The sequence below is a fragment of the Toxorhynchites rutilus genome, chromosome 3 (assembly GCF_029784135.1).
Source record: "Toxorhynchites rutilus septentrionalis strain SRP chromosome 3, ASM2978413v1, whole genome shotgun sequence".
In the NCBI taxonomy this organism is placed as follows: Eukaryota; Metazoa; Arthropoda; class Insecta; order Diptera; family Culicidae; genus Toxorhynchites; species Toxorhynchites rutilus.
In genome coordinates, this window is record NC_073746.1 from 132,890,211 (window position 1) to 132,917,869 (window position 27,659).

The 27,659-nt window shown below is 37.8% G+C and overlaps 3 protein-coding genes across 4 annotated transcripts in view; 1 reads left to right on the forward strand and 2 right to left on the reverse strand.

The window, feature by feature from the left end:
• The window catches only part of LOC129772848 (serine/threonine-protein kinase ATM), a 64,134-nt gene extending 62,685 nt beyond the window's left edge, over positions 1–1,449 (reverse strand). The window contains exon 1 of the mRNA XM_055776360.1: positions 1,269–1,449. The gene's annotated coding sequence lies outside the window, so the exon portion shown is untranslated. The remainder of the gene's footprint in view (positions 1–1,268) is intronic.
• Positions 1,450–2,594: 1,145 nt separating this feature from the next.
• Positions 2,595–11,666, reverse strand: LOC129772850 (syntenin-1-like). Of its 2 annotated transcripts, XM_055776365.1 has the most exons (4): positions 11,603–11,666; positions 11,458–11,543; positions 3,475–3,919; positions 2,595–3,412 (listed from the first exon to the last, which is right to left on the reverse strand). In XM_055776365.1, the coding sequence occupies exons 3-4, from the start codon at positions 3,907–3,909 to the stop codon at positions 2,858–2,860; spliced, it is 990 nt and encodes a 329-aa protein (XP_055632340.1). In that variant the 5' UTR covers positions 3,910–3,919; positions 11,458–11,543; positions 11,603–11,666; the 3' UTR covers positions 2,595–2,857. The 2 variants fall into 2 exon arrangements, with proteins under 2 accessions (XP_055632340.1, XP_055632339.1); XM_055776364.1 differs by having other exon boundaries at positions 11,458–11,655.
• A 3,105-nt stretch (positions 11,667–14,771) lies between these two features.
• On the forward strand, positions 14,772–27,384 carry LOC129778486 (importin-13). Its single transcript, XM_055785403.1, has 8 exons — positions 14,772–15,364; positions 15,716–16,195; positions 16,253–17,737; positions 17,796–17,888; positions 26,372–26,513; positions 26,575–26,730; positions 26,792–26,963; positions 27,034–27,384. The coding sequence occupies exons 1-8, from the start codon at positions 15,053–15,055 to the stop codon at positions 27,131–27,133; spliced, it is 2,940 nt and encodes a 979-aa protein (XP_055641378.1). The 5' UTR covers positions 14,772–15,052; the 3' UTR covers positions 27,134–27,384.
• Positions 27,385–27,659: the final 275 nt, after the last annotated feature.

The following is a 27,659-nucleotide window of genomic DNA, read 5'->3' on the forward strand; positions in this document are numbered from 1 at the left end:
TATTCACGTAGACGGCGTTAAACTTCGTGTGCGTTCATTGGGAGGCGAAAATAATTATGGATTTTTAGGTGGAGTAAACCTGCTATCAAAAAAAAAAATATGAATGAAAATTTACTTTTACGTATCGAATATGTATTTTATATGATGCAATAGGATTTTTTTTCGAAATTGCAAAAACATATTGAACGAAAACTGTGTCTGATGAAAATTAATGGAAATTATTTGTGGAATAAACCGGAACCGGTGAATTCTAAAATAATTCTCATATTTTTTAACCCGGTAGCGCAGGTTGTCCATAAGCAACCTAATAAGACATTGAAAAAAAGCATAATTGTATCAGGCTGAAAACGTAGTATTTAGTATAGTGATCGTTTCGTTTCCTGAAAACAAAACGTACAATCATGAAGACTTTTTCGTCAGGTTTCGTTAAAATTTGAGAAAAATCATCTGGCATCCCTACTCAGCATTATGTTAGCTGTGAAAGTATCGAAATTATTTGAATGCATTTTAATCAAGCCCCGGGCAAGGGGATATGATCCGCGAGTCAAGATGTGCTACAAATTTAGCTGTCATTGCCAAACCTATCAAATTACTCGGCGAACTCAAGGCAAATCTATGGAACAAGGTGCGCCCATTCGCTAACTAAAAAAAGAATTGTTTTTTGAAAAAAAAATTTATGTGAAATGTAATGATCATGATGATCACAAGGGTCTGAATGATAATATAAAACGTAGAACCCTAGGTTGATCACTTGAAATGTAGTATTATATTATAATGTAAACCAACTTAAGAAATTGAAAGAATTTAAGTGAAATAAAAGGGTTTGAATGAATTCTGCATTATTTAAATAATTTCAGTTGTATTTAGCTGCTGCAGAAAACCACTTCACGTTTTGACCCACCTGGTAGTATGTTAAGTGCCTTGTTTTACACCAGCTTGAGAGTTTGGCAGTTCTCGCGAGTGACAGTGGTCGCAAATTGCATTTGCGACCCGGACATGTTTGACGCTGTCAAATCCTATGTGCTAGTATACGGATGCCCTCAGGCTGATTTTAATGCACAAGCTCATCGAAATAGATCAAATGAATGCAAAATATTGCTATCCAGCAAACTTATCGTCAGGATGGCTTAATTCACCGCTTTATCAACACATTCCTTCTTTTACTGTAAATACAATCTGATTCGCGAACACAATGTAATACAATTCAACAAACATATTTCAAATAACTATCAATACATTTTTGTAACCGTAACCGTAAATAGACTCACCAATATAAATACTTTCACGTTCCACAAACTCTCGAAAACAAATGGATAAACTTCACTGCTGAAAGAACACGATAACTAAGCACATATGCACAATAATAGTGTTAAAACCGAACATGTAATGTTAAAACATATAAATCACCAACTGCCGGCTCTTCCAGCTAGCTCTGAATTAGGAATGTGATTGTCGAATCCTGAAGTATCAAAACATCAACAATTTTTGTTTGCGTAATAACGCCAAATCGAGGGGTGACCGAAAGGAAATTTATAAACCATAACAGCTAATGACAGATGAACGAATCATTTGCGATTGGTACGAAAGAACTAGTTCACCAAAAAATAGTGAAAGAATGCGAACAAACAGTTTGCAAAATGAACCATTATTAAACATTAGTTTTCATGAAGCTTAGGTTATGTCCCAACGGAAAGTACGAAAAATTGCACATATTTTGCACGAATCAAAATATCACGAATCCACCTATATCGAGTGAAAAACATTTTCACAAACAATTGGCGATTTTTAACACTCCTATACACGTGCATACGGTCTGACAAACTGAGAATCAATGAGGTGGCTGAATTAAATGACTTAAAAGTGAATGAAGTTAAAGAAAAAATATTTTCTGGAGTTTTTTCATTCGATTATATTTTTCTCTTTGAATAAATACCAATAACGCCTAAAAATACATAATAGCAATATTATAAAGACACGGACAGTCTGTGAGTATACGAGTTACGATTATTTTATACATCACACATCAAACGATTTCACTACTCTGCTGTTTGTTCTAGCGCCCTGTTATGCAAGTACACCACAAGTGATACTCGATGTTGTACGGGAAAGGGTTAATATTCAATGCTACCGGTATCAAGTATTGACACCCTTGGACGAAAAAACAAAAGAACGGTGTACATAAAAACGCCCAGAAAATTGTCACTTATGAAATGCATGGTTATTTCATTAACGAAGCGGTATGAACACAAAAAAACTATGAAAATTTTAATGCTATTCATAATGAGAATCAAAATAAATTTTGTATGATTTTTCAAATATTGTTTAAAAATTGATTTGTGAGTCCTCTATTTTTATTGTGGGGTAATTCAAGAAAATCACCCAGCATCCCTTGTAGATATGACGAACCAAAATGTTACTCTACTTTACTTACTTGTTTGTATTAAACTTGTTGTTTGGCCATCATTTTTTCTGCCTATCGTCGCGATTCAAAGTTTTTTTTCCGAACTCTTTGAGTCTGTTCTTTGTCAACATATTAATATTTTTAAATATAGTGTAATAAAGTGATACTCTCTGCGGCAAGTAATACACATGGATTAATCGATATCATATTATTATTACATATAATACTATCTTTTGGATTTTGGAATATTGTTATATAGCATATATAAAAACATGAGATAATGAGCTTTATCAATACTTTGCTTCAAGTAATTGCTCGTTGCTCGAGAATATTCATATCAAAGATAATTTTGGTAGCTTTGTTAACATAACTGTGCGGTCACATTTTCATGTACATGTAAACATTAACAATGTTTCTGGCACCAAGAGACAATAATGTGAATGAATTTGCGTGACTTTAAAAGTCTGGTATCGAATGATCCATTTTTCCCCTGATGAACGAGGATGAAAGTTTCTTCATTATCACATCGTATATCATACTTGGGATGATAGTCAATGTTATAATATTTCCTCCATTCGTGATAATATTAGATATCTCCTTGTCCTTCATGGCAATTACATTCTGTCCGTTGACTTCAAGTATTTGGTGATCGATCAATAGGCCATTTCGAGCAGCCGATGAATCCTTCACAATAGCAGTAATTTTTCCGTCATTAAACTGGAAACCAACATGCCCAGTGGAGTCCTTGTGAAGAATCACAGCTCGTTCAAAAGGCCGATCTCGAACCACCAGAGAGATGTTATTCTTGTCGCTCTTCTTTAATAATTTATGAACATCGTCCACGGAATAACCAGCAACGAGCGTTCCATTGATTTGGAGAATTTGGTCCCCAAATCTGAGTCCAGCAATGGCAGCCGGACTATTCCTAACCACAAGGCATACAAATACTCCTTTGTTGATAGATTGTGCACGAAGCCCAACCTTTTTGTCCGAGCCTTTGCATAGTATCAACTGAAATACATATGGAATAAATGTTGATTAACTTTGTATATTATACATGTATTCTTTATTACCTCCCGGATTCCATTTGTGACCTGACCACGTTGTAAGCCAACCGATGAACCTGAAATAGGTGCTACCATGGTAGTATTATTGACGACCGTCACTGGCGAGGCGTCCAATTGCTGGTAAGCTACCCGCTTATCTCTGTTCAAGTATTCTGGCATATTGGCCGCTATTACTTCTTGGCTCAATTCTAAGCCCAAATAATCCGCCAAATCCGGATATGAGAAATCTGCCGATTTTCTGGCCTTTTCTCCGCTGGTTGTGATGGGAGATACATTGATATTGTGTATTTCAGGGTATGGGTTCATAGTGTATGCTGGTGGAGCATCCTGGTAGGCTAGTTGCTGTCGCTGTTGTGCTGCGGAAGCATCTGCCACCGCAGTATTCTGCGATTGGAGGATTTTATCCACCTGCATGTCCTCAAGTGACGGATAAAGCGACATTTTGAATAATCTATTGAAAAAAAAACAAAACGTTTTGTAATGCCCCCTGATAAACTGAAAGCATAGAACACCATTTGCACTCAAGATTTACAAACAACGGCTCTTTAGCGAAAACTGTGTAATGTTATTATATATTGTATGTAATTCTTGTAATAAAAAAATGTTAAACAAGTTTTTTGCAGTGCTACAGTGAAATTAAATATTTGAAATTAGGCGAATTACATCGTTTCTCTACGAGCTATGAAGAACTAGCTTAAATATGTATGTAAAACAACGTTAAAAATGATGGTTCCACATAAGTTACAGCAGTTCTGGATTAAACAACCATCAAATAACAATCAACTCATCAAATAAATAATATTTAGTTTCAAATATTCTCATAAACAAATCCTAAAATATAACCGAAAAAACACGCCCGTATGACCCCGTGTGTGCCATGAATTTTAATTTTTTAATATTGTATCTGCAAGTAGGCTATGAAATATATATTCGCTTGGAAAACGACAGAAGTCAGACGTCATTTCTTTCACGTGAAGAAACCCAAAAAAAAATTAAAATTGGAAAAATCTTCGTTTGGGACGACAACATTCAAGTTATTCGACAATCGTCCAATAGGCAGGGGGTACCGGGTAAACCCTAGCACCCCGTACAACAAATTATGTACAAATGATTCACATTAATTAATAACATTAATGACACAACGATAAGCAACTCATATCAACTGTTCCGCTGTATAGGTCCAACTGTAAACATTCGATCAATAGGAATATTCTTACGCCAAAAAGGCGACATTGTGTTATCGGTATGATAAAAATTTACACGAACAAATTCGGCTCTATTACAGATGAAGTGCTAAATGAGCCTAAATAAATAAAAAATGCGATAAAAAATAAAACATCGAGACATTTTCAGCTCAACTGTTTCCCTGATGGGTATTACTCGGTGTGACACGGCATTGTCATCAAGGCGAATCACTTTGTATTGCTTTTTCGTAAATTTCGGTCTGTCAATTGTTTTCGGTATCTTTTTTGACGTAGGACTACGTCTTTCATTTTTGTACCGGGGTGTAAATTCAAAAATTCGAAAGCGAGAGAGTGACGCTGGACTGCAAGGTTTTGAACGTTAATACCTCTTTCCCGGCTGAACTGAGTGGTATGATAATCTTTCATTCGAAAGACAAAATGTCAACGAGTTATATGATTGTTAATTATTGAGCCGAAAACTTGTTCCAATAGCTTTAAAATTGCTTAGAAAACACGTTATTGAAACCGTGTATAAACTCACATACGCTCTGGAAATCCATCCAGTTGATGCGACGATGTGAGATGAGGTTGTGGCGATGTGGCACTCAGACGCCTATGCATTATACTTCTTTTCTACTTTTCTAATACCATTTCTCTTCTGCAGTTAACCCGAACGGATGAGTATAAAACATGACGCTTCCTTTGCTTTCGTCCATCAACTTAAAGATGTAGAACCCTAGGTTGATCACATGGAATGTAGTATTATATTATAATACTAGCTGACCAGGCAAGCGTTGTTCTGCCAAATAAATTATTTCTAGTGAATATTTTGAGTGTTGAATAAAACACACTAATGTATTGTAAGTGTGTTTGAATATTTTAACGATCTTTAAAATAAATCGAATGTGACCGATAAAAAAACGAATTAAATGATTTGAACGAAAGGTTATATGATGTTTCTTGGTGTATTTCATTAACGTAACTGACTTGACTTAAAAGTTAAACGTCAACTGAAAAAAAGTAATATAAGTTTGTCGTAAAGTAGAAAAAATGAAATATAAAAAATCAATATTTATTGCTGTCTCCTTGTTAGAAAATACGTGCATGTGATTTTCAACATGGCTTAGTTTATAACAGCTTGGTCTCGTTCATAAATTGGAAAACAGCGATACGCCAGCTAACTTCAATGGAGCTGATTAATCGGCCTGTTTGGAATCGCGTTATTTTATCGTTGTCATTCAATCGAGGAGTATTCACATCGGTAATCTAAGTTTGAAACACAGCTATATTGCTTCCTTTATTCATGGATGTTTTTATTACTCTTCACCAATTTGTAGAACTCAATATTCATATATGCATATGAGTGATCGGATTTTACAATTCGATAGAAATCGACTTTTACATTCTTAAATTCGTTCGCCTTGTCGCGAAACAATGGTCAAAATAAGTCATCCGTATTTGTGGTTCAATTTACTCTCTATCTGATCGGCATAATTCCGGAAATAATTCTAAATTGTTGAAATTTGAATGAAAATTATTGTTCGATTTCGTTTGGATGCTAAATTTGTTTTGAATGTGTTTGAATGCTAAATTTTGCGTGTTTATTCCACCCGAAAAACCATTACTATTTTTGCTTCATAGAAATGGAACATGGAGACCAATGTTGTTTACGTCGAATTGCGTGGCAAGGTTGTCACATTTGCTCAACTCGATTGGACTTGAGCTTGAACAGAATGCAAAATTGCGCTTTTTCCATTCAACAGAATACAACCAACAAAATGTTTGAACACACGCGCAATGTCATGACAATGCATTGCGCTTTGGCCTGGCTATAACTAAAGCTGTGTCGGCGTTGCTCATGATAGTGTCTCGCAAGTAAATGTATTATTCCTCGCACCGCTTTTGTTGATTGTGTAGTAAGAATTGCAGTCCTTCAATCTCTACCTTCGCGTATATGTCGACCATAAATTGTTGGCACAGCTTACGATATCTTGAATTGGCGTTTCTTGACCATGTCAAATCACCATATGATAAACATAAAAATCCTTCGAGCGCGTCCTCTGTTTGTTTCGTCGCATTTTCATAAATATTAAATCAAAATGAGAAATGATGTTCATAATGAATTAAGTATCTGTGACGGGTCTCGTTGGTCTAATGTTTATGCAAGAGATTTTTCGTTAAAGAAACCCTTCTGATTTGCACTGTAGTCACGCGTATTCTTGAGCTTGCCACTCCAGAATACATTCAAGGCGTATTGTTCGTCATAGAAATCTCAACTATTTACTAATAAAAATGACGCAAGTAGTACTACGTTGCGAAGGCAAACTTTGGGAACGTTAATGCCATTGAAGAAGCACATAGCGAGGGTCGTATGAACGGTCGTATGAACGCAATTCCAGATTATTGTTTTTTCTTCGCGTTAAATTTCTCGTGTCACCGTGCTATCATGATTCCAGCAGCGCTTGTGCTTTGGATCTACACACGTGCTCTCCAGCTGATGGAATTATCGAGGTTGATAGCAATAGCGTGATTGTCATTTTGTAATCCGAGCAAATGTGATTTGAAGAATTTCGATAACTCATTGTGCTCATTCAAAAAGGCTTCCAGCTCGTCGGAGATGCTCCCTGCTTTAGATGAATTGATGTTACTTGTGTATTTGTGGATGTTCAATGAAGCGGGCATTACGCCATCAGTCATTGAACAACATAAATGAATTCGTTCTGTTGAAAAAACGAACAACGGATAAATTATTAGAATATTTTTGACACAAAAATAATAAAATCGCAATTAAAAATAGGGAATTGGGGTCAAAATTTAGGGTTATATGTATGGTATAAAGTCAAATTTTTGAAAAAAAATTATCCAGATCGTTTTTACTGCATAGAGCCACCCTATTCGGTATTAAATGTATGGTTATCGGTATCCTACCGGTATCAAATATAGTTTACAACCTATTCTCATACCTACCAAATATTTTGAGTATAATTTCATCAAAATCGGTCGAGCCGTTTCGGAGGAGTTCGGCAACAAACACCGTGACACGTTATTTATATATATATATATATATATACATATATATATATATATATGTATATATATATATATATATATATATATATATATATATATATATATATATATATATATATATATATATATATATATATATATATATATATATATATATATATATATATATATATATATATATAGATAAACCAAATTAAGAAATAAAAAGAATTTAAGTGAAAAAAGAAGTGCTTTCGTCCATTACCACCTCTACTCTCGTACCGTGAAAACTCGCTTCATTGAGACCAAGCACACAGCTCATAAGGCGGCTCGCACACCGGAGCAATGAGCAACTAGCAACTGTCAACATGCAATAAGCAATATTATCACCAATGGATTTTTCCATTTAATCTTTGTTGATCTCGCACACCGACGCAATACGATATCGCTGTCGCCTTTACAGAGCAACACATGTCGCTAGCAACACGGCGTGTCGGTTGAATAGCAACTTATCGCTCATATTTTGACAAGTTTCGTACATTAAGGCGGCTCGCACACCGCAGCAATAAGCAACTAGCAAACTGCAGTACACAATATGCAACAGGAAACATATTTTGTTGTTCTTCGCATACCAGAGCAATAAAAACCCCTGACATTATGCAAACAATCGCCTTAATGTACGAAACTTGTCAAAATATGAGCGATAAGTTGCTATTCAACCGACACGCCGTGTTGCTAGCGACATGTGTTGCTCTGTAAAGGCGACAGCGATATCGTATTGCGTCGGTGTGCGAGATCAACAAAGATTAAATGGAAAAATCCATTGGTGATAATATTGCTTATTGCATGTTGACAGTTGCTAGTTGCTCATTGCTCCGGTGTGCGAGCCGCCTAAGGCGATTGTTTGCATAATGTCAGGGGTTTTTATTGCTCTGGTATGCGAAGAACAACAAAATATGTTTCCTGTTGCATATTGTGTACTGCAGTTTGCTAGTTGCTTATTGCTGCGGTGTGCGAGCCGCCTAAATCTACCGCTGGTAAGGCACCACGAAAGCAGCTCGGAAAAACGCACCAGCCACAGGAGGTGTGAAGAAGCCACATCGCTACCGAACGGGAACGGCGGTACGTTTTTTCTCTGGATTTGAATCGATCAATCGACGTAAATTATTCGTTCGCTTCGATTATTGGCTGCGCAGTATTCGTTCGATTAATATTCGATTTCTGTAGGAAGTATTCGATTAATCGATTAATCGAACGATTATTGGGAATCACTAGTCAAAGATAATTCGATACCGATGGGCGCCATTGGCTATGGATTTGATAATAAAAGAATACGAAATATATGACATGATGTAGTGGATATTTCACTATATCGAAGAAATCACTTTGATGAAAGCTGCGTTATATAATTGTTTGTGTACGAATGCCGCAATCGATAATCGATTTGTTTGCGCTGGATATTTCCTCGGAGGACTAGATTCCTCCTTTGATTATTAATAATCTCTTTCTGGCAAAACGAAGTGGTATGATAATCACATTATTAGAAAGATAAAATGCAGAATTTTTCTGCCAATATTTGTTCACGAATGCTGCAATCGATCGCCGTTATTGGAAAGTTGGAATTGTTGGGAAGGGGGTCTTATTTTTGCTGTGTGATTCCGAGGAGGAATCCATTCCTTCTCAAGTGTTAATAACCCTGCTCAGGATCAACGATGATTCCAATTATCGGGGCTACTATTGGCGCTGGGTATTTCCGAGAAGGAATCGATTTTCCCTTTGAGCGTTAATAATTCTTTTCTGGCTAAACGAGGTGGTATGATAATCATTTTATAGGTAGGTCTTTTGAAAGCCGTCGAAACTATAAAAAAAGTGGGAAGTGGGTTATATCTTTGATATTACAGCAAGGTGGACCTAGGACTAACCTAGACTTGGCAATAAATAATTAACAAGCATATAAATCTTAGACGGCAGTCGAACAACTGAACCGCTTAGGAAACAACAAGCTCGATAATTGCAGCGCGATCGTTATTTTTTTTCCTTCAAAGAGCGACGTGTGACTTATGCGCCACTCTGTATCTGGGAAGTAAATTTCGTAAATTCTTTTTCCGGGTTCCTTGTTGTCTGTCGGTCAAATCATGTGTTTTCCAACATTTAGAATCATTTTCCATAAATTTTAACGTTGAAAAACGATTGGTTGGCGGACATTCAATTGTTCTACAAGTTTTTACAAGTTTGGCCATCATCTTCGTCCAATAAAGTTTGCAATTCCTTGTCTTGAAACACTTTCGGCTATTTCACACGTTCTTCACATCAAATTTGAATCTTTTAATTGTAATGAAACACAGATAAATTGTGTCAATAATCATGAATTAGGTTTTATTCAAAAGATAATTTTTTGACACCTTTTTGGAATATGATTTCATGCATTTGGCTACCTTGGTTGGCTCAATTTTTTCTAATATCGAAGAGTGGTGTTTTCAGATATTAAAACTTTTTTTCAATTTTTTCTTAACTTGTACACTTTTTCTTGACAAGGTAAAATTGTTTGTTATAAATTTTTATTACAAAAACTTGGTAAAATATCGTATTGAGTTGATTTTTTCGATAAAAAGGTCAATGATTGTTGATACGCCCTAATGAATAGAATTGATCATGAATTGTTCATCATAAAAATGAAATTGAAATTTGTAATTTGAGTAGGTTCCAGCGCATGTAAATTTTCCCGAAAATGAGTATACAACAAATTTAAATTGAAAGGCCCCAAAATAAAGCAATATTGCGTTGTCTCAAGGTAAGAAAGCTTTTACTAAGTTTGGATTAATTCGCCTCGCTATCACTTTGATAGTCATTACATGCAGAATGGGTGATGAGGATATGGGAATAAACATTATTTTCAATATGCTGGTAAAATCTTAGCTAACATATGGAGCATACCGTGTTCTCTGAAAATTCTCCGAACACGAAAAAGCTTTTGTATTGTGTTCCCGACAATCACCAGCTGAGATATCAGGGTTGAACAGGGACACAGTTTAGGAAATTGAATCGAAAATCGAGATTGGAAATTAACCTGCCTTCCTTGTAATGGATCATATTCCGTAATGGACAAGCTTGCCACGGACAGAATAAATAGCACTGATATCATTAGATATTAGTTCCAGCTGTAAGAGAAAGGCGATACAAATCTTTTGAACATATCGTTTCACCTCCGTTTGAAATTATAGGAAAGACATTGTAATGTTACAACGGTTACAACACCTGGATAGATCGCCGTAAACGAAAAATTAAAAAAAAAAAGTTCTTTTTCATCACATGTAATAATTTGGAACAAAGAAAATATTTTGTTCAATATTTAATTAATCGAATGAGATTTATTTGTATTTTGACTGTTTTTCATCGATCACTGTTCACAGTCTTCTACTGTCCTTCCATTCACATAAAACCAGTCTCTTCGATATACGCGCAGTTGTATAATTTGAATATATTCCCCACTAGGAACACATTAGATCGTTTCCAGTTCGAATAACATCCATTCTTATGATGTAGATACCAAACCAACGTGTTACGTAGCTTTAGTAATTTCATAAATCCCACATAAAAATGATTCATATATTGTTCCCGACTAAACGATGGCTTTCAACAATAAGTTTTCCCTTGAATCAGAGCTAGTATAATCAACAAGATGAAATTTTCTCGTATCGTCGGCTGAGATAAGCAATCTAGAATTAAACGTTGCCTTATGTATTTCAGCAACTTCAAACTAGATTTGTTTCGACATAATTTATTAACTAAGACCTACCTTGGAAACGTTCTTTGTTACAAAATCAAATGTTCACTTTTGTACTTGTTGTAAGTAGATTTTCAACAGAATACCGAATTGTAGATCTAGATATATGTAACCCAAATTATATGCTCAGTTTAGTTTCAGAATACTATAGTCTCACTCCAATTATTAATTTTGAAACCGGTCCAAATCTCACAGAATCCGTCCCGATGCACTTACTTGGAAAGGATGAATCATACTTTGAATTATACGCGATAAATATAACGAAAACATCAAAACATTTCGAGGGATAGGCATATTGTCTGTTTACAATATGTTGCTCTGTAATCGCCGTCGCAATGTCAGCCGAAATATTTCAAAGTGTAGAGGCGTTATAAATAAAGAAACTAAAAATTAATTCTGGGCCCTGTTGCATAATCAACTTAAGGCAATATTCTAGCCTAGGAATTTTTAAAAAATCAAAAAGATTCTCTTCATATTTCTGATGTTTGGGCATTCGAGAATATATCCTAGAATGAACTTTTCGGAAATCTCATTACTTATCGAGTTATACACGTCTATTCCGGTTCCCGATCGGGTTTGAATTTGGCTAAATGATACATTTTGTATCCCGTTCGACTTCGATTAAGCACATTTATCAATCCGTTCGACTTCGAATTATTTCGAAAATTTTTTTTCATCATTGCAAGGATGCCAAATTTGCAAACATGCTCGCAATTTTACTGATATTTAATTTTTGTCGCAAATTCTATCTTGTTGCAGACTGCAGGGACATGGTATTTCTTTTTATAACTTGGTTCAGTTTTCGCGTTAACAACCTCTTTTTCGAGCATTACGATGCGATTCTAGCGGTTAAAAAGGTAGCTGACAGATATTTCTACACATCAACATTACATAGCAAACTTTCAAAAAAAATCATCTGGAGATGATGACATTTATTCTGATAAAGGCCGCGAAAACGAAAACAACACATTTGTAAACTTTCATTTCATTTCCTCATAGAAGTGCGAAGGTTTGGCTTTTCTGTGGAAATCTTCAGGTCTACCGAACAGAATAATCCCTTGAGGTTGAGACTAGAAAATGTACTTATCGATGCGGGAATATGCCATTTACACAACAATTTCTGCTATGTAAGTTTGCTACAAATTGAATGCCGGCGTAATTCATGAACGTTTATGAAAAATTTTGAAAACTGTTAGCTTATGGTTACCATGGTGCAACCGGAATTACGTCCATATCTGCTACTACTGATGGAACTCTTGACTGAATCGCCAGTCCAACGTGGCGACGAACTGATGCCTTATGAAGCCGACTGGGCATCGATTCTAGATGTGGTTTCAGTTTTTTGAGAAATTCTTGAGTTCATTGATAGAGCAACTGGATAGCAGCGCTGGTGCTAAGATAACGCGTGAGGAGCGTTGGGCGACTCCGATCATGTCCGCATCCCTCTTCCGGCGATAGATACAAACCACGCAAAGTTTGGCTCCTCTCATACTTCGCTTCTCATCGTACAATCCGCGGATAATTCTATTTCCATACCCAAGGAAAATCTGGTTCAATTTCGGATGTCAATGAGTCCAAATTACCTGTGAAAAAGTAATGTAGCCGTGTAGCCATTGGATATCCCTGAAAACGACTGTCACGTGAAACGATTTTCTAGCATTGAACCATTGAAATCACAAACGAAGTTCAAATACGAGTAAAGAGGGATCTCGATCTGGAGGACATACTTTATTCCTAGCGGAAAAGACATTTGTTTTTTTTTGGTTTCACAGTTGTCTGACAGCTGCGATGATCGTTCGAAATTCGAAACTCACCGCCCTTTAGGATTCGAACTCGAACGGATTGTGAAATCCAATCAATCCAATCGCCGATCGTGAAGCGGAATGAGGGTGATTATCCCTTGATATATATATATCAAGGGATAATCACCCTCATATAAAAACTCTTTCGTTTTAGCTTTTCTCCCATTCGTCGCAAATGGTGACCGAATGATGACGTAATTTTTCATATATCATTTATCGCTCTCACTGGTCTGTGCAGCGGTTATTCGCAATAGCTGGAACGGAACGATAGATGCGGTTCAAACTTGTATGCAGACTTCGAGAATGATGTGCTATGTTAGGTACAGTTCGGATATGCAATCAACAGGTTTTGTTCCTCGCTTCGTAATATTCATTTGGTGCAACAAAAGAGAATGCTGTGATTCGGTCAACTGTTTGAATCATCCATGTATGTTAGGTGTATTCACACATCCTTGGGTGTATTCGTGAATGTTTAGCAGCATTAGCAGCAACCACATTGTGGTTCATTCGATATTGACAGATATCTAAACACTGGTCCATTGCACTAGGCAAATAATGTTATTTTTACATTTTATTCACGGTTGCCAGCAAGATACTGAAATGATAGGTGTTTCGTTCTTGACACTTTCATGAAAAGACGTGAGACAAGTAGCGAGAAGTAACTTTCTGATTTATTTACTTTTTGTGGTTATGGTTTCATATCAACTGAGGAAACAACATTGTTGAAGATGCCATACCAGCTGCTACATATTTCTTTCATTTCAAACGACACTCTCTTAATCTAATTTATATGTCAAATATCAGCAATATCGCCACGATGTTTATGAAACCTAGCATTTTGCGCGCTATTTTGCTCCAAATTTATTCATGTAATACAGAAGTCAAAAACACAAAATTCAAGGCTCAGGATTTCCTTTGATTAAAACATCAATGCAACTGGTTACTTTCCTGTAATATATGGCAAATTAGCAACACAGAAGACAACAAATTTGAAAAGTAAACACGAACCTGTTGCAATCATTGTCAGCCTTCTTTTGTTCTAGCATTTATGCAAAACCAATTACTTGTAACAGCTCTTTCTGTATCTTCTGGATCTGGTAATCTCCTTCCCGGTATATGCACAGCATTCTCTCCTCCCTGAGCGAAATCAGTGGAGCCCACAATCAGCGTTATTTCTTGTCACCATCGCCGTTTTTTCCCCGCCGATGGGAGCCAAACAGAAGTACATCTTGCTTGTTTGCGCGGCTAGGAGTGAAAAGATACACTAAAAATATCCTTCTGCACTGTTGTGATTCGACTGCTAATTGTATATATCTGAAAAAATAGAAACAAATTATGAGAAATTGTTTTAATAGACACCCAGAAAATTACCTAGCTACAGTAAAGCGCGAGCAGCTATTTTTCTGACGAATGCTTCTTTTGGTAAGCATTTTTATGGGTGTGATCGGCTTGATATATTTCGGATAAATTTGAGGTAAGTTTAGCAAATCTCATTACAACGAGTAATCAGCCGGTGGTTCGACAAACCCCATTCGCCTGTCATAAATAAGAAAGTTTACTCTTCTAGATTTCGGTATTGTGCGTGCTTTCGTGTGAATTCTTTTTCTATTTTTGTTCTGGTGTACCAGCCAGGATATGTAGAAATATGTTATAAATGTAATGTACATCAAAATCAATGTTTGACACAAATTGGTGACACGGTTGAAGATTACATTCGGTTTAACTAAAACTACCTTCGGCTTGTTCCTCCTGAATATCGGTGACTTGGGATTCTCCATCGTGAAAAAGACACATTCTTTAAAACAATGGATGTTCGTACCATTGAGGAAGCAGTTCTAACGTTTTATCGAAGTGTCAACACCCAGGAGGACACCCATCAATGGCTTCAACAGATTCAGGACAGCCCCCAGGCATGGTCATTTTGCTGGGAATTGATGCAACCAAGCAAACCGTCCGAGATACAGTTTTTCGGTGCCATCACCTTGCACTCGAAACTTACCAAACACTGGGCAGAAGTCCCAAAGGAAGCTCACAATGAGTTCAAACAGAAGATCCTTGAGTGTATTGTCGTGTTTGGGAATGGACCCAGAATAGTTTTAAGTCAACTGTGCATTTCGGTGAGTATGTGGGTTTCATAAAACAGTGTTTCTATTAAATCATAACTGAATGTTGGGCATTGTTTTTTTTGTATCGTAGATGCTATGCTAAAGAATTGCGACATAGTAAGAAAATTGATACACACCGGGTAGTTGCCATCCGGTTTACACAGACTGATGTTCTAAAAATGTTCGAAACAACATTATATTCATTAGATCGTTATTGATTTTGTTGATCTAAAGAAATTTTGTATTAAAAATACGGATAACATTAACATTTGATTTCTTTTCAATAAATCATAGTTCAACCTATTTCGAGTTGTATCCCTTTTCACGTCATAATGTCTGTAACTAATTCGTTTACCTCCGCAGCTTAGCGTATTTATCGTACACATGCTGGAGCATCCGATGGTGATAGAGGAATTCACGAACATGTTTCTGAACGAGCAGCTTGGCACATTATCTAAAAACACCCAGCTTGAGATCCTGTTGTCAGTGCTGGAAGGCATACCCCACGAAGTGGACACCGCCGTTACGATAATTCCACGCTCGATGGTTCGCGGGGAGCTGAACAAGAAGGCCCAGTTCACCACGGGGACCGTTTTGAATTTCCTGAGCGGTAAATTCAATGGCGACCGAATAGAGGAGAGTGAGACGAGCACGCTTATCACTGCCACCAAATGCATTTCATCGTGGTTGAAATATGGCAACATTCGGCTAGACGAGTGCGAGGCAATGGTAGAGGTTTTTCTTAAAGTGGTGCACTACTGCTATTGGAAAGAACCCAAAGAAGATGGGTGCCTTTCCCAGGATGACAATGACCTCGCAGAGGCAGCGGTGAAAGCACTAGTTGTGAGTCTCCTTTCAGTGATTTCAATGCAATCTTATACTAACACTTTTATGTTGCAGAAAGTAATGGGTTCGCAGAGCAACAACGGATTCAAGTTCTCGTCTACTGTGGTACGATACATGCGTTTATTCCTAGACGTGTTGGTCCCGATACTGGATGTCGAATGGAAAGAAAACAACGACAATGAAAATCTGGCATTCGTTATTTACACTCTCTTCCTGACCACCTTGGAATGTTATGCATCGGTCATTTTTGCCGGTATGCTATCAGACAATGAGGAACTCACCAAAGTGTACGGGAGAACAGTCGAGCTCTTGGTTAAATGCACTGACAAACCCGGCACATACCCAGTGGATGAGTTGAGTAGCACGCTAGCGATGGAATTCTGGTATATGCTCCAAGATGAGGTATTTTCGATGCCCAATGACGAAAACAAAACCAAATGTTGGGAATCCATTAAACCAATTTATGCGCACATTGTGAAAGTGCTGATACGGAAGAGCCAGCTGCCAAACGAGAAAGCAATGCACAAATGGAACCAGGATGATTTGGAGACGTTTCGTTGTTATCGACAAGATATTGGAGATACGTTGCTATCCTGCCATGACGTATTGAATGATCTTATGTTAGATGTGTTATCGAACGCGCTAGACGATTCGATTCTGTATTTGAATTATGACCAACAAAGTACAGACTGTTGGCCGCTTTTAGAGGCAACCATCCATGCCTATTGCTCGATTGCGCAAAAAATCGAGTACGGCGAGTATCCACAGATAGTGAAACTGCTTAAAGTCTTGAATGAGATTCCTTACGAAAAATACAGCGACAAATTGCTCGGAATGGCATTGGAAACCGTTGGAGCGTATAGTGACTGGATCAGCGAAAACCCAACGTATCTGGCTTCGGCTATTGAATTACTAGTGAAAGGTTTGAGCTCGACACAAGCTTCACAAGCGACGCTTGGTCTGAAAGACCTCACATCTCAGTGCCAAAATGCCATGGCTCCCTTCGCAATTCCCCTACTGGATGCATGTCAAGCTGCTTTGGGCGGGGGTCATCTTAAAAACTCCGAATTGATCCGATTGATGTATACCGTCGGAAACATTATGAGCGTCATATCGTATGAAGAGATAATTCGTTATCTCGATATCATGGTATCGCCCTGCTTCGAAGAACTCCAGGTCATTGTACAGAATCAAGACAAAAGTGATGCGGTGAAAGTTCGCGTCATTCTCCGCCTGGAAATGATCTCTAAAGTGTTCTCCTCGCTTAATGTAAGAAAACCAGCGTTAAAACGTGAAGGTGCACCACAACCGGTGCAGCCCATTTTGTTGATCTTGGAGAAAACCATGGTATTGCTTAAGAATCTGTGCACTCTTTGGCTTCACGACGAGAGTGTCATTGAAACGCTCTGCAGAGCGCTTCAGCAAGCGCTGTCTAATTTGGTGGATGACATCAAACCACTGCTGAACGATTTGTGCTGTCTAATTTTGCTAATCTTTGCCAACAAGTGCGCTCCTTCCGCCGTGGAGATGGCAGGAAACGTATGAAACTGTGGGTAATAGTTCCCAAGTAGGAAAGTACATTTCTCCCTCGTTTTAGGTTATACTTATTTTCTACAACGATCTTGAGAGTCGGGAGAGCATGAAGCAGATGTTCAGTGCTATACTGGAATATAATTTTGATCAAATGAAGGTTTGTTGGTTATCGATTTTTATAATTATCCCGCTTTGGTCGTGAGATTTTTTGCCATGGAAATTTCTCCTGACTTGCACACGCGTATCGCATCTTAGAAAACACTAAAAGCATGTTATTTGGCATAGAAATCTCTGCTAGGAGAAAAAACGTTTGCGCCATTAAGACTAAACCTACCGATGTTTCATGCTGAACCATACTCTTCTTTAGAGGGGCCTTGAACGCGTGTTAGTCATACTGTCGCGGGCTTAAAAAAAGAAGAGTGGTGTTCAAGACACGGCCGTATTGTTAATGTAGGAATTATAACCGGTGACAAACATTCTAGAAATTCTAGAATGAAGCTCTTTCGTACAAACATTTGGAGCATTGACAAGGGCCGATAAAAGAATACTCTCAAAATGACAACTTGATAAGATTCTCAAATGAACTCTCTAACATGTACTGTTCATTTTCTGCTGTCCAGAGCGAAACACTGAACTTACTGAATATCCGAGTAGTGTTCACGTATTTCTTTGCAAAATTACATTTTCAACGCTCAGAACGACAACAGAAGAACAGTGTGTAGTGGGGTGGCTTTCACTTTTAATTTTCCCCCGAATAACGCAGCTCTCACCGATCAGAAGTAGTTCTTTCACATCCGGCTTAGTTTTCCAATTTAAGGCTAAATGCGAATGAACTGAGGAAGTCTGTGAGTCTGGAAAACCCTCTATAATTTGAAACATCAATATCATTACGCTTATTAATCCGAACACACTCCTAAATTCAAAAGCTTTTTTCCAGCAAAAAATTATGGAAATGAATTCGCTTTTGTTTATTTTATATGTTATTTTAGAATGCATCTAAATGTTTAAAACAACTCTTTAATCGAATGTTTTGGTAGCTCTGAAAAGAACCGATGGGTTGCATGGTTTTGTAAAAGCGGTTGATTCACTCTTGTTATCGCGAGAACAACACACGAGGTTTGTAGCAAAATAGAAACTGAGGTGGAACAGGCGAGCACAATATTTGTGGTGCTCCCACGGCCAATGTACTCAGCGCACTCATATGCATATGCATCGAGAATATTTTTCTCGAGCTATACACAGTGCAGCCCGAGGCGATTACATATTTGTTCCCCCATCACCGTCTATTTCAGAACTCATAAAATCAACAATTCGTACGTGTGATTCAGCATACATAACCAATCTCCATAAAACGGTATGAAAACCGACGCGGTACGTTCTATTTAATGTTTCTCCACGGCTTTGCTTCTGTCTGTCTGTGCGATCTCTGCACTATGCTTACTTCACGCATATTCTGAGAATGTATTCTGAGGCGAAACATTTTGTACGTCGATTCAACATCGTAGCAAAATAGAAACTGAGGTGAAACAGGCGAGCACAATATTTGTGGTGCTCCCACGGCCATTTGACGACATGCATCAATCGCTGACCTATCTTGACTTCGATTGACTTTCAAGCATGTGTATAGATTTTCAACGTAGAGCTACGTCTTTCAGGAAGGGTGCTGTCAGATCTACGTAAACATGAGTTGTGCAATAATTTCAGAGGGAAATGTAAAATACAATGATTGTTTGACAATTTTTCCGTTCACATATTTTGGTAATCCTAGGCATCATATCAAACACAAAAGGACGTTCATCAACTTTATTTGTAACGAAGAACATAACCTATTACAAAAATTTCGATGCATTCTAAAATAATATTCGGAGTGGTAAACAAGTGCATTGCATAATATAATTGCGTAGTTCTACGTCGAAAATATGCGGTCGTGTCCTAGATACAACCCCTTACAATTTTTTCGTGGTTTGAATGAAGTATTAACACTCAAGTTCTTGCATCCCAAACGTAACGCTCTTGTTTCCGAAACTTCAAACTTACACTCCAGTTCAGATGTGAAAATGATTTGATGCAAAACAGCCGTGTCAGATGTGAGCAAAACAGCCGTGTCAGACATCAGCATTGAGGAAGACTTCTGTCAGCTAGTTGGAGTGAGTCAATAAACGGGCGGAGTCCTACGTCAAAACATCGACTTCCTCATAGAATGGCCACCTGGAATTCTCGATTATAATCCAATAAAAAATGTTGGGCTATCTTCGACAACAAAGTGGACCAAATAGGTGTGACAAACAAACAAGCAGCAAAAGGTCTTGGGATTATTTTTTGTTGAAAACATGGAGAGGTTTTTTTGTGTCATGCTAACTAAACTATGCATTAGGAAAAACGTTTGTTACTCTAATCTATTTTCAAAATAAAAATAAACGGTTTTTTGGAGGCAAAATGTTCTTAGAGCAGTTTGAACGAAATATAAGCTTTGACGCTGTGCGTCGATGAATGCACTCTTCATGATTACTTTTTTTTTGGAATGCGTTTACCATCAGCACCATTATTCCACATTTCTTAACCTTCTCAAATTTATTTTTGGGTAATTCATGAAAACAACTATGTGTGCGCGTGATGCAAACATTCTCAACCATACAACATTAAAATCGACGCGGTACCTTAACCGATCAAAGCTGCAACTGCATGTGTGTGGAATCGATAACGGAGAACGGATGCTTACGGTTCTCAGGTGGAAACGTGCCGTTGGACGCTGCGAACGCAAGTCCACAGAGGAAACTCTTCCGTAAAAATAGTCTTGAAAGAACTAATAAATTAACTTCTCCTGCTCGATAAGCAATAGAATAAAACACGCTGCGATAGGAGCGAAGCATAAACACATCGTATTTTCGTTCGGATTGTAACTGGAAAATTGGCTTTTTCAACGTACATGATGTTGTTTTCTGCAAACTACTGGAGAGTAGATTTAGATCTTTCCAAATATGGCCATGGAAGCAATCTGAAGATTCAAGCATTCGTCCAAATTAATTTGAGAATTTATGGTGTCTTTTGTGAGAAATGAAGAAAACCGCAAACCATATGTGTAAAGCACTTTTGGCCGATTTTTTTCCACCGCAACGGTCGTATCCCTAGTCAGTACACTCTCCCCTACTGATTCAGTGTAAAACAAAAGCCCCAAAAGCGTTCTGGAATCCCCTTTGGCATATGTCTCGTCATATCTCAAAATGCAGTGGTTAGAATCATCCAGAATACGCCCAGAAAGCTTTCGAACCCTCATTTTAGCATGATGTTGCTGTTCCGGAGTTTGCTTGAATACTTTTTAATTCTTGTAGGTTTTCAAATCATGTCTTTTTATCCGTTGGATCAATCCGATACAGGTATCAAATTTCGTAGCCAAGTCACGAATAGAGGTAGATTGATGCTAAGGAATATAATTCACGACTTTCTGGTTCCAATCCGAGATCATTAGAACCGGGGTTTCGTCCAGTTCTTGGCAGATCCTCCAGGGAAAACATTGTTGAATTTCTCAATTTTCACACTCCCGGATAAATTTCAGTCATTTTCGCGATTTGATTGTATGTTACACCTTTCTTGGTGCACATGTGCAAAACTTTTTTTTAGTCTCCAATTTGATTCTTGGTATCATGAAAACAACTTTGCAAACGTAAACAAGCGACCTGCTTTTATGTTTTTGACAAGTAAACAAAAAACGCTGCGAATATATGTCCAGAAAATATGCACCCGTTTGCGAGTAATAACGTATCAAATGTTTGAGTTTACTTTTCGATACACTCCTTACGTTAAGAAGGCAAAAGTTCTTCTGTGAACATGAGTGCCATAAAAAAAAGAATATAGTGATCAATGTCAGGTACGAAAGGAAATCATCCCTTCATCGGATTGTGACTGGCGACGAAGAGTGGAGTTATTTGGAGCCTCAAAGATCTTTACTAAGTTCAGTGGAATCGTCAAAATCGGTTACACGGACAAATCGCTATGGAAGGAAGACAATGGGATCAAAAGGGTTCGTCTACTATAAGCCACTCAAATTTGGCAGCACCGTTTATATCGAACGCTAGTGATAACGAATGATCAATTTGAATTGAGCTTTCGGTGGAAAACGAACAAAGTAACAAACAAGCTAAAACGAAATTGGAAAAATATGGGCTAGTTGGCCCCTCAAAGAAGTCACCATATTTTCTTCAAGAGAAATTTTCTAATAAGAAAACTGCTCCTGCGTAAGCGTTCGAGCTTGTATCATGAGTTCAACTAAGCGTAAGAACACACTGGACGGCTCTCCCGCGCTGATTTTGCAATGACAGATCGCCGCGGGGCCTCGATAATGAAATGTGAATGAGATAAAACACATAAGGCGGGGCGGGTGTGTGCGGTTCCAATATCACTGTTGTAAGGTTCCTCATACGCTGCGGTGGGTCGATGGAGATGATGCGCCGCAACGGTTTTGTGGGAGTATTAGCGTGGAAACACACTAGACGGCTCTACCGCGCGATTTTCACAATGACAAGTCGCAGCAGGAGCTCGATGTAAAACACATTCAGCGGCTTTCGACGGTTTCACTATCTGCCGTTATTATATGTTTATAGACGGATGCAAGACGATTCTATGGTACAAGGTACAACTGTTTGGACAGTAAGCGGGTTAGAGGGGCGGTATATAAAGACAGAATGATGGGAAACGGAAGAGGGGATGTTTACCTGAGCGAGAGGGAGAGAGAACTTGATCACAAACGTCTGAAATATTGCATTTCTCGACAATTTGGATGGAATACGATTATCCGCAGCTACATGACCGCAGAGTGGATTTCACGTATTGGCTCACCTGAGAGTACATTTATTATTGGCTTGCTTTATTTTCACCTTTCAAAAGCGCATAAACACTAATACTCTCAAAAAACCGTTGCGGCGCATCATCTCCATCGAGCCACCGCAGCGAATGGGGAACCGTACAACAGTGATTTTGGAACCGTACGCACCCGCCCCGCCTTGTGTGTTTTATATCATACACATTCCATTATCGAGGCTCCGCGGCGGTCTGTCATTGCAAAATCCGCGCGGGAGAGCCGTCCAGTGTGTTCCTACGCTTAGTGTTTATGCGCTTTTGATAGGTGTAAATAAAGCAAGGCAATAAGAAATGTACTCTCAGGTGAGCCAATACGTGAAAATCATTCTGCGGTCATGTAGCTGCGGATACTCGAATTCCATCCAAATTGTCGAGAAATGCAATATTTTAGACGTTTGTGATCAACTACTCTCTCCCTCTTGCTCAGGTAAACATCCCCTCTTCCGTTTTCCACCATTCTGTCTTTATATACCGCATCTCTCATCCGCTTACTATCCAAACAGTTGTACCTTGTATCATAGACTCGTCTTGCATCCGTCTAAAATATAATAAGCCGAGAGCCGCTTAATGTGTTTTACTTCAAGTTCCTGCTGCGACTTGTCATTGCGAAAATCGCGCGGGTGAGCCGTCTAGTGTGTTTCCACGCTAACTGGTTTTATTTCCAAAATCTTAAGGTGAAGGTGGAAGCTAGCCACAAATGGCTGCCACAATGGCGCTCATTTCTTTCATCTCCCTTCCTCACCCCTCGCCCGAAAATCAATAATTTTGCGAAACAGTGTGAAGAAAATGATCGTTTTCGCACACTTCCCATCAAGTAATATCAACCAAATTCTAATCGATTACTCACAAGATGTTAAATTTTCATCTGCTGTCGGACTGTATAGTGAAAAACATCGGAAAACTCGAGCAAGTTAAATTTTCGTTTTTCAATCTTCGGCAAAGGTTTTGTTTATATTGGTGAAAGCATCGTTATTTTTTCGACACTGATGCCAGACAACATCATCGAAACAGCTATAAAAACCACTCAATAAAATGTTATTCCTGCGTTTCATGTCATGAAAATCAATAGAATAAAATTGTGTTGATATCAATACAAATATTATGTTTACGTTTAATGGGTCTATAATGTAAGTTTTAGCAACTTTAACATTGGGTAAAACATTGTATTGCAGAGCTCGGGACACTGCCACGGCTGCCTATGTTTTCAAAAACAGTAAACGGAAAAGTATTACATTCAATCAAAATGCCTCGGCCAACGAAGAGAAGGGTTAAGGCTCTCCAACGTGAATATGTGAAAACAATACGATTAACGAAGGAAAATATTAAGGAATTATCAACATCGAGTTACTATGCGGAAGAACTTGTTAATACCAAAAGAGCCTCAATTAGAATTTTCGTATAATCAGAATTTGACTTCATATGCAAATGCACTTTCTATATATATTTATATTTGCAATTGTTCATCGGAACATATCATTCATACATTTTACTTTAGTATTGAATTGTTATTTTTTTTTTTCAAATGTATTCAAAGACTCCTGTCAATGAAGCGCCACACAGTCTGATAAGTGAATTGATCTATTTACATGTGCTTTGCTCTTCTCTCACAAACACTATTACCCCATTTTTACTCGTGGGTTTACCTATACTACTACAATGGCTAGCTTCCACCTTCACATTAATCTCTATATATATAAAAATGTTCTGTTCGTTTGTGTACGCGTCAAAAACTCGAAAAGTACGAAACCGATTGAGCTCAAAGTTAGACACAATATACAACCCACTTCAAGGAGTGTAGTTACGGCATAAAAAAATAGGAAAATTGGAAGAAAAATGATTTTATATATGACCAGAGTGCGTTTCTGAAATTGAGCTTCTAATGAAAGTCGACTATTCAACAATGAATATGTGTTCTATGTGAAGGAAACATCTTTTTTCTACGTGTTTGACAAAATCATGAACTGAAATTGTGTTTCGAAGTGATTTAATATTTATCGATTTCCCTCATCTATCCTATATACATAAAATTTTTCTGTTCGTTTGTGTGCGCGTTAAAAACTCGAAAAGTACGGAACCGATTGAGCTTAAACTATGATACAATATACAAAAAACCAAACACATCTAGGATTGTTGTTACAAAATTTAAAAAAAAATGAAAAAATCAACTCAACCATGCAACCACAATGTGCCACAGCAAAGCGTGTCAGGGTACAGCTAGTCTATTTATAAATTTCTAATTTCTACCTAACATAAGACAGTCAAACATTCTCCTTTGCTGCTGGAAATCATAAATTGTTTGTCTGTAAATTGGGCCTTTATTTTTTCTTATTGTTATCCTTTTCTTAACATATTCGGATTTGTAAAGTAAACACCAGGGCTGAACATCTCAACCTTATTACGATCTCGGAATTGTAATTATGATTTTTCTCTCCTGTTTTTGTTTCTTGCATCGGCCATAAACGACCGATGTATCCTAGCGTTTATCAACATTATTGCAATCTATGCATAGATAAACCTACCTACGTTCGACCTCTCACCTCTTGAACACAGAATTGATCGAATAATCGTATAACACTGGATAAAAAAGAGGCTCGATGTATGAGTTAACATGAAGAATCTCAAGAACCGTTTTTCTATTTGCGATTCGCTATTTAATCGCATCATCGAACTTTTCTGAATGGACGTTGCCTGAAGATCCCACGACAATATCAAGAGCAAATGCCAAAAAGCGCTGAACGGTTGGAAATGCTGGGTCAGCCAGGATTGACGACCAGGATGGTTTTACTGCGTGTTTAGTGGAAAATAGGAAGCACTCCCACTTTCCCATACATTCGTTCTTCAAATTTGAGGTAAGCACACAAATAGAAAGAAACAAATGAATGGGAAAACGAGAGTGCTTCCTATTTTTAATTACCCTTATCGTCAATAAAGAGCAACTTATGCATCGACGAGGGACTATTTTAATATACCACTGTGAATCAGTCACACGTAAATCGGTCGGCTGAAATGCAAATGCTGCGCTAAGCTGTGCAACCATTTGAAATGATATTGGGTAGAATGGAAATTTTGCAATTTGAGCTCAGCTCGATGGCAACTTATTGTAACGGACAGGGTGTGAAAGCATTTGCATTTTCTATTACTTTTTCTGGTTCCTGACAACAAGTAGTCAAAATCATATAGCGGTGCGATTTCGTTCACAACTTCAAATCCATTTGATGAAATGATACAAAGCAGAGGTTTTCATGTCGCATGGTGGAGCGCTTGTGTATTTTTGCATCACATGCACACATTGCTGTTAGTCTAGTATGGGTCGGACCAATTGGTTCTTTTCAGGGCAAACAAAATTTTATCCTGAAAAGATAGTTGTAAAATGCTAATGTAATATCCGAAGTAATAAAAAGCGAACTGATTATAAGAATTTTTGGCTGATTAGAGATGGTGTGAATTTATAAGTGTGTTCGGCTTCATTGGTGACTTTTTTCGATCGATTATTCAATGTTCGACGATTCGAGCATTGTTTCCGGGTTCAAAGAGGAATCAAGGTGCAGCGGATTCCGAGCCGGATAAAAAGAAGATATTTTCGAGCAGAAAGAGTGGAAAACTGAAGGTGAAAATTTGTTGTTCCAAATAGTTCATTCTAGAATTTCTAGAATGTTTGCTCTCCCCGACAATTATTTCTAGTCTTATGTTAACAATGCGGTTGTATTTTGGACCTACTAGTTTTTATGTTCACAATATTTTTTAAGAATTCAAGTCTCATTTTTTTACTTTGTGTCTCTGTCCTAGCAATACGATGATCAGCAAAAACTCTCCGATGTAGCAGATCTTATCGAAGCATTCTTCATGTTCAATACCAAAATCACAAAGAAAATTCCCTTGTGTTATGTTCCACAAGGACAAGCTGAATGCACGAAGCTGGTCGAATACGGTAAGTTTTGCATTTTTTTTACATATCAAACAATCACACAAATGATACTTCTCTCCGATAGCGATGAAAGGAATGATGTTGCCAGAGACGGGTCCGATGAAAAAAAGCGTTGGCTTTCTGACGGCATTCATCAAAGAATCGCGCAACCTTACCCAGATGAGTAATGCCGTAGTCTCTCAAGGGGAGAACATGGTGCGGACAACGTTTTTATGCCTCGGTATATTTAAAAGGTCAAGTATTTATCCACAGTTTCATTGAACACTAAATCTTTCTCTCAGGCGGTTACACACCTCGTGCTCACGTCGATGTATTCGCCGACATTTTCCTCGCTCTTAATTATAAGTATCCCATCGATTTCACTCGATGGATTGAAGTTCTCCTAAGGCCAGATTTTCCCACCCCTTTCGTCACTGCGAATGACAAGGACCAGTTCATCAAGAAAGTGCTCAAGTATGTATCCTGGAGCAACATTTGAGTAACACTGGAAACCAACCTAACATTGTTGATTTTATTTTTACAGAGAAAAAGTAAACCGACGATTAGTGCAGGAGTATGTGCGAAAATTCTCAGCAATGTGCCGAAATGTAGTGGAATGGGAGTCCGATTTTCGACCGAGTTAATTGGGGAGAGAACTCGTAGTTGTCAGTGGAAAATAGGCATATGATCGATAAAACGCAGCCCTAGGATTCGTTGTAATGTGATTTTAGATTTTAGTTTTAACAAAAAAACAAAGCGTATGGAACGTTTCTTATAGTATTAACAAAGATGAAACCATTTCGTTTCAGCACTCCCAAGACTCAAGTGATACGTAAACTATATCTTCGATGTAGATATTCAACGAATAATAAGTTTTATTTTAACAAAACAAAAATCACCTTCTTTTTAGAGAATGTCCCTGGTGTGCCGGTTTATCCTTTTTGTTGTAGAACATGACCAACAGGAGGTGGGGTAGTCAATGTCCACATTCGCCCACGAAGAGGAATGGACTGTCGTTCGTTCTATTTCTGTCCACGTGATGTGTAGGCAGCCCTTGAATCGAGATTTTTAAATTGCGAAATTGCATTCTTATCATTTTCACGAGAGGGGGTCTTCGTAGCCACTTGGTTACGCGTTCGCTTACCAAGCGATCGATCGTGAGTTCAAACT

Excerpts from the sequence above, each read along its gene's own strand:
- LOC129772850 (XM_055776365.1), bottom strand. The coding sequence starts at position 3,909 with ATGTCGCTTTATCCGTCACTTGAGGACATGCAGGTGGATAAAATCCTC. Across the intron at positions 3,413-3,474 it reads TCACAAATGGAATCCGGGAG|TTGATACTATGCAAAGGCTC; the intron begins GTAATAAAGAAT and ends TATGTATTTCAG.
- LOC129778486 (XM_055785403.1), top strand. The coding sequence starts at position 15,053 with ATGGATGTTCGTACCATTGAGGAAGCAGTTCTAACGTTTTATCGAAGT. Across the intron at positions 17,889-26,371 it reads ATAATTTTGATCAAATGAAG|CAATACGATGATCAGCAAAA; the intron begins GTTTGTTGGTTA and ends TCTCTGTCCTAG. Across the intron at positions 26,514-26,574 it reads CACGAAGCTGGTCGAATACG|CGATGAAAGGAATGATGTTG; the intron begins GTAAGTTTTGCA and ends TCTCTCCGATAG.